This window comes from Anneissia japonica, unplaced genomic scaffold (assembly GCF_011630105.1).
Source record: "Anneissia japonica isolate Jap-2015-1 unplaced genomic scaffold, ASM1163010v1 scaffold1587_len1432017_cov164, whole genome shotgun sequence".
Classification (NCBI taxonomy): domain Eukaryota; kingdom Metazoa; phylum Echinodermata; class Crinoidea; order Comatulida; family Comatulidae; genus Anneissia; species Anneissia japonica.
Genome location: NW_022713643.1, coordinates 1,138,370 through 1,145,199, shown reverse-complemented (window position 1 = coordinate 1,145,199; position 6,830 = coordinate 1,138,370). Strand labels below are relative to the sequence as shown.

General features: G+C 36.6%; 1 protein-coding gene across 1 annotated transcript in view; it reads left to right on the top strand.

The window, feature by feature from the left end:
* The window catches only part of LOC117108641, a 26,025-nt gene that overhangs the window by 9,296 nt on the left and 9,899 nt on the right, over nucleotides 1–6,830 (top strand). Inside the window, exons 9-19 of the mRNA XM_033250733.1 lie at nucleotides 747–844; nucleotides 1,308–1,432; nucleotides 1,884–2,005; nucleotides 2,391–2,615; nucleotides 3,200–3,442; nucleotides 3,626–3,868; nucleotides 4,080–4,112; nucleotides 4,612–4,854; nucleotides 5,126–5,368; nucleotides 5,624–5,866; nucleotides 6,579–6,821. Of these exons, the coding sequence (XP_033106624.1) occupies nucleotides 747–844; nucleotides 1,308–1,432; nucleotides 1,884–2,005; nucleotides 2,391–2,615; nucleotides 3,200–3,442; nucleotides 3,626–3,868; nucleotides 4,080–4,112; nucleotides 4,612–4,854; nucleotides 5,126–5,368; nucleotides 5,624–5,866; nucleotides 6,579–6,821 (2,061 nt within the window). The remainder of the gene's footprint in view (nucleotides 1–746; nucleotides 845–1,307; nucleotides 1,433–1,883; nucleotides 2,006–2,390; nucleotides 2,616–3,199; nucleotides 3,443–3,625; nucleotides 3,869–4,079; nucleotides 4,113–4,611; nucleotides 4,855–5,125; nucleotides 5,369–5,623; nucleotides 5,867–6,578; nucleotides 6,822–6,830) is intronic.

The following is a 6,830-nucleotide window of genomic DNA, read 5'->3' as shown; positions in this document are numbered from 1 at the left end:
CCAACCCTTTTTTAAAAGGTGGCACCAGGCGGGGGGACGGTCCCCGACGGGGGGCCGATGCCCCCGAAGAGGGGCCAGATTTTCCCGACGAAAGCAAAGTGGGCGTGTTCAAGCTTCGATTAAAAGGTATTAAAAGTGGTTGCAGGGGGCGAAGCCCCGATAATTTTGATAATTTGGGGTTTCAAAGGCTTATTTAATTGATTTTAGAGTCTACTAATATGTAGAAAATACATATACCTTTTTTTTTCTCCCCCACGAATTGTCGTTTTTCTCCCTACGGTGGGCGCAACTCTACCCGACGGGGCCCTGGCCCCCAGGCCCCCCGCTGGCGCCACCCCTGTTTTGGATAACTCTGAACCCGCCCCTGGTTATGTAGGCACACAGCACACTTGTAATTTGAGAGCACGAAAGCATACCTCACACACTGCAGTCACCTGATCTACATTGCGGAACTGATCCAGTAGCGGATTGTATTTTTACGGATTTGTGGGGTTGATAGTGCCAGTCGAGGACACGTTGTCCAAAGGGGAAGTTTTGCCTTATCTTTTGTAGGGTTCGTAGCTATTTCAAACCTCCACAGTTTCAAAATGATTTCACACTTAGAGATCTTTAGGCAGCTGTGCGCAACGTTCCCTTCCCTTAAATCAACTGCTGCTGACGCTATAAAAACCATTAATACAAACAAAATAATTATTATATATTTATATATGTTTATTTCTTAATTCTGTTAATACATTTAAAAACAGGTTGTGGTGGTCACTTTACCGAAGATAATGGCGAAGTATTTTCACCAAATTATCCGTCCACGTATCCAGATAATTCCGATTGCAACTACTTCATAACGGTATTGTAATGTACTTACTTTTTTTCATTGTAGTCATGTTTTAGTGTCAAAATTACATTATTTAGTAAACCATATCAACGTTTAATGTATATATATATATATATATATATATATATATATATATATATATATCGTTAAAGAAGAGGAATCTGCTGGTGTTTGAAATCGGTGGCCCCCATAGGATTTGAACCCAGACCTTCTGCTGTCCATGCAAACGCCCTAACCAACTTGTCCATTTGCGGGGAATTCAAATCCGATTAAAGCATCTCATTTTCACACTTATGAACATGCATAGTTGGACAGCACTCGTCCTTGATACATGAGAATGTTGTCATGTATCAAGGATGTATCAATATTTATTTATAAAAAGGTATCTTTTTGAAGATCTCGTCTTGTCGTAAAATGCTTCTAAGAAGAGGGCGTATCATATTGATCTCAATATATTGAGCTTTTTCTTCTTTAGGCTCCCGAAGGCTATCGTATTGAATTGACATTTCAAGATTTTTCTGTTGAAGAAGACGCGTATTGTTACTGGGATCAGTTGTATATTCAGCACGACTCACCAATGTATGATACTTCCAGCGCTGAGTAAGTATCACTTGAACCAGGAGCGGATCCAGGGGGAATGGGGTGGGGAAAGGCTAAAAAATGGAGAGAAATAGAAAAGAGGGGAGGACGGTACTTAAAAACAAGTTATTTTCGATTCCATGTACCAGTGTCTATGATCAAGCATTTCTAAACAAAAATCTAAAGCATCATCCCCCTCTCCCAATTTGTGCTTCGCAAGTCGCATTACCCCTACCCAGATTTTTTTTTTTATGCATTTCGATTAACTGTTCTATGGTTATAATAATAATATGAGCCAAAAGTCTAAAGTAGACTAACTTATTTTAGTTAGCCATCACTATTATAAATCACAAAATATGGCACAAGTTATTATTATTATTATTATTATTATTATTATTATTATTATTATTATTATTATTATTATTATTATAACCTAATTATTTTTAACTGACTTGCTATTGTATATTTAAAGTTTTTGTGGAACGTCTCTGTCCCAAACGGTGATCAATTCGATCAATAATACCATCTACATGCGTTTCCACTCTGATGACTGGTTTTCGGAAACTGGTTTTCACGCATCATACAGATTCATTGGTAAGTTATTATAAAGTTGAAATATATATTATTTTATAATCAGACATGCGCAGTGCATATTACGGAGAAATATCCTGCAACATTGACAGGATTTTGGACACAAAACACTCAAGCCACAACTCCACTCCATGGTGGTAAATAATGATGATTAAGTGATGATGAAGAAGATAATGATGATGATGAAGATAAAGATGATGTTGATGAGAGGATGATGATGATTATGATGGTGATGATGATGATGATGATGATGATGATGATGATGATGATGATGATGATGATGATGATAATGATGATGATGATGATGATATTAATAGTCAGGCCTACTGTTATGGACACCGCAACAATATTTTATTGCTAACATCATTTTAATTTTTCTTTTTATTAGATAGTACATCTCCAGAACTGACGTGTCCGTCACACCGCTTGTATACTACATCCATCGTTAACTATGAATCCGCTAACGTCACCGACAATTCTGGAGAGGAGTTGACCGTGATATGTACCCCTCATTCAGGCAGTGCGTTTGCCATTGGTACAACTCAAGTTGTCTGCTCCGCTTCTGACGCCGCTAATAACACTGGATCGTGTACATTTGGCGTATCAGTACAAAGTAAAGATTTGTAGTCCATTAATTTTGTTGAAAATATAAATACAAAGTTTTAAGAGTTTAGGTTAAGCGTTTTACTGGTCGGTGGCGCGTATTTACTAGTCAGTGGCTCGCATCTACTGGCTGTGTGCTGCATCAAAACGCATAATTTAGGATACTGAGGTATAGCAGGAATAATGCAGGCTTAAAATCTATTTTATCATAGTATTATATGTGTATAATTAGACTAAATACTTAGTATTGTATAAAATATTTAAATATAAATACTTAAATATTTATATTATTCATGCTCGCTGTATGTGTATATGTAGTATTTCAATGTATAAAATTCAGGTCTACCTTTAAATTAAAGACCCCTTCCATTAAAAAACCACTCCAAAAATATCACTTTTCTGTCATTTCAAATTAACAAATGTCTTTTATGTTTAGTATTCTAATTAGAGACTAAAGCTGCTAACGACCATGGAAACCCCGGTCCCAGAAGTGGTTTTTAATTGGAGGGAGAAATGTATTTAAATAAAATTAAATACACTTTTTATTTCTACTGTATGTGTATTTTTAATATAAAAAATAATTAAACATTTCAGGTGTCACCGCACCGCAGATCGTTTGCCCTCCTGCTCAGACTACATCAGCAGACAGTAGCCATTATGATGCTTTCGTAAAGTATGAAGATGCGAACGCAACAGATAGCAATGGAGTGTCTTTGCCTGTAGTCTGCACGCCGGCTTCTGACACTTTGTTCGGGGTTGGTACAACCCAAGTCATGTGCTCTGCTGTAGATGGGTCAGGGAATGCCGGGACATGTTCATTTGATATCACTGTCACAGGTAAGATGTAATATTATTGTTATCAAGAACAATTTAAAGATATAATGATCATGATAAAGATCCATGTTTTTCGTTACTGTAATACTAGGGTTAGGAAGAATTTTGATTTAGCAGTAAGTATTGAAAAAAGTGCGTGTTATACAATTACAACAATAAGTAAATTTATGCATATGCTTCTTGCAGATGATGAGGCACCAGAACTGAGTTGCCCACCACAGATGACAGTTACAGCAAACCCGGGTGCATTGTCTGCTGTCGTTACTTTTGATAATGCCGTAGTGTCAGACAATTCTGGAGATCATATATTGGCAGTGTGTTCTCCAGCATCTGGAAGCTCCTTCGATATTGGCACTGCTTTGGTTCAATGTAGTGCAAGTGATGCTTCTGGCAATCAAGATTTGTGTAACTTCCAAGTAACCATTGAAGGTATGGTATTGAAAAATCTATTTTTACGCATCAATAAAGGACACGGGTTCATCATCATCATTATATATCAATCTATGTAGATTTGTAATTGTAACCATACTATATATTTATGACCAATATAAAAATTCCCCTCGTTTCTCTTGTGCCACTTTTTCCTTGTTTACTTCCTCAAGTTAAATGTATTTTAAATATTTGGTGTTTTTTTTCTAAGCTGCTCCAATACTATCAACGGAACAGCCAAATGGTGAGTCTATATTTTGCACATGCGGACAAATGCTACCTCAGACATTATTGTTTTACATTTTAGTCACTTGTCTATTTAATAGATTTTTAAAAATTAAATAATATGACTACTATTTTCTCAATGTTGCTATGCAAAAGAGTTTTTCAAACTGTTTTCATTTACAAGACCAACTTTGCACCTCCTTGTAGTTAATAATATATATATATACATATAGGGGCATATACATATATATATATATATATATATATATATATATATATATAAACTACATGTTAACATTTTATATATGCAAATGTATATAAACATATATATATATATATAGATACGTACAGTAAACATTTTCGGTGAAAAGAACACAGCTTTTATTTATTAGTAAAGTAACACATGGTGTTGCTTTTGGTGATGCTTTCGAAAGGACATAGGCCAAGCACCCACAATAATATACAGTATATGCTTTGTAAGTGAAAATATCTAACAAATGTCACCTTCACCTCTACAGATGTCCAGCCCCCTGTTTTGACATGTCCACCTAGTCAGTGGATACCTGCAATCCCTGGTACAGCAACAGCTACCGTCAGTTTCAACGTAACCGATGTTCAGGACAACACTGACCTAGGCCTAATTGCAACTTGCCAACCATCATCGTCAAGCGTATTTCCTATTGGTACCACGCATGTCATCTGTTCTGCCACCGACTTAAGTGCCAATACTGGTGAATGTGGATTTAATATTACAATCACAGGTAACTATTGCGTGACATTTACTGTACTTTACCTGTCTTCTTTGTGCCACGTAATACATAACATATTTTCTTCCTCCACTTCCTTCTGTCTGTGAAAACTCTTGGGCCTGGAGGTAGTTTCAACGCCAAGCGCGGTATAAATCAAGAATAAAGCTACGTTCACATCAAGCCTGGATCCGGGTGTGAGCGTAGCTTTACTTGGTTATTACCAGTATCATCATCATCATTGTCATTTGTATTATTATTATTATTTTTATCATCATCATTTTAGATGAAGAGCCTCCACATGTCACGTGCCCAGATAAAATATTGACGTCAGCCGATTTTGGCAAATCTTATGCACCGGTGACATTTAATGCCATTGTAGCGACAGATAACTCTGGGGAAACCCTTACAACTATATGCTTCCCAGAATCCGGCAGCACCTTCGCTTTAGGCAACACTACAGTCACGTGTTCTGCATGGGACGCTTCTCATAATCTTGGACTTTGCAATTTTGATGTCAACGTTATAGGTAAGTAAATAATACTGTGTACTTTTTTTGGTTATCATTTCTCAAGAGCATATACTGAGCGCCAATTAACATGTAATGTTATGTGAAGACCTGATGTTATATAATTGCCATTAATTGATTCATTGTTTACTCGATTTATAGATTTTATACAAATGCTTTAATTATTTATTTTATATTTGATATTTTCCAAAGCGGTGAAATAATAATTGGCCTAATAACTAGTCAATTAAAATAAATGGTTTAATTTAAATTCAGATGTTGAGGCTCCTGTGCTGTCGTGTCCTGACTCGGTGGTTAGACCTACCGACGCTGGCAAGAATACTGCAATGTTTTTGTACGATCCTGCAGCTGTAACTGACAACTCCGGAGAGAGCTTGTATGCAATTTGTACACCGATGTCTCACAGTCTATTTGGCATAGGTTCACACACCATCATGTGCTCAGCACTTGATTCTGCGAACAACCGCGGAACCTGTTACTTTATGGTTTCAATTGAGGGTAAACAATTCTTATAATAAAATTTTGTATTTTTCTTTATATATTTTATTATTTCTTCTAAGGGAGATTATTAATGATTTTTTTAAATTAAATAATTTGAGGATTTCTACACATGATTTCCATAACTATGGACATGTCTACATGTTTTCAGTTACTAATTGAATGCGTGATATTGGTAAGACACACATTTTTGAAGTTTATTGTATTGGCGTTTCTTTTACTCTGCAAACTAAGTAATCACAGATAGAGCAGCTTAGCTCAGTAAAAATCTGGTGGTAGCCTGTGTACGAGTTGAAGAACGGTAGGCATATTTAAAAAAAAAAAACCCTTGTTCCCCGATTAAATTCCTTGTGGTTCAACTTGAAGATTAAAATGCAAGTTTCAGTAGCACATCGTCTTTCGGATGAGATGTTTAAGCCGTTAATTCTGTGTGCAATATTGCTCATGTGCACGTAAAAAACACAGCACACTTTCCATGTCCAAATCAAAACCAGTGGGGAACGTCTGGTTGTGAATCGGGCAGTGTAGAACCCGGTGTAGAGCTAACCACTGGAAATAATTTCGTGGGTTATGGTGTACGTAACACTAAATAAATCGAATACATTCCAACTAAGTGCCGGAAACAACTGACTGATAATTTGGTAAATTTATGTAATCTTCGCCAATGCATCTGTATAATTAATTGTTTTGTTTCTTACATAAATTTCTTTAGACCATGAGGCTCCAGTGATCACGTGTCCACCTTCGTTGTCCGTTGAAGTAGCACCACCATCATTATCTGCAATTGTTGATTTTCTTCCACCAAGTGTCCTGGATAACTCGCGAGAGAACATCACCTCCTTATGCTTCCCTGATACTGGAATGGAATTCCCGCTTGGTGTCTCTCACGTGACATGTTATGCCACGGATTCCTTTGGGAATTCAGACAATTGTGATTTTAATATCACTGTTTCAGGTGAGACCT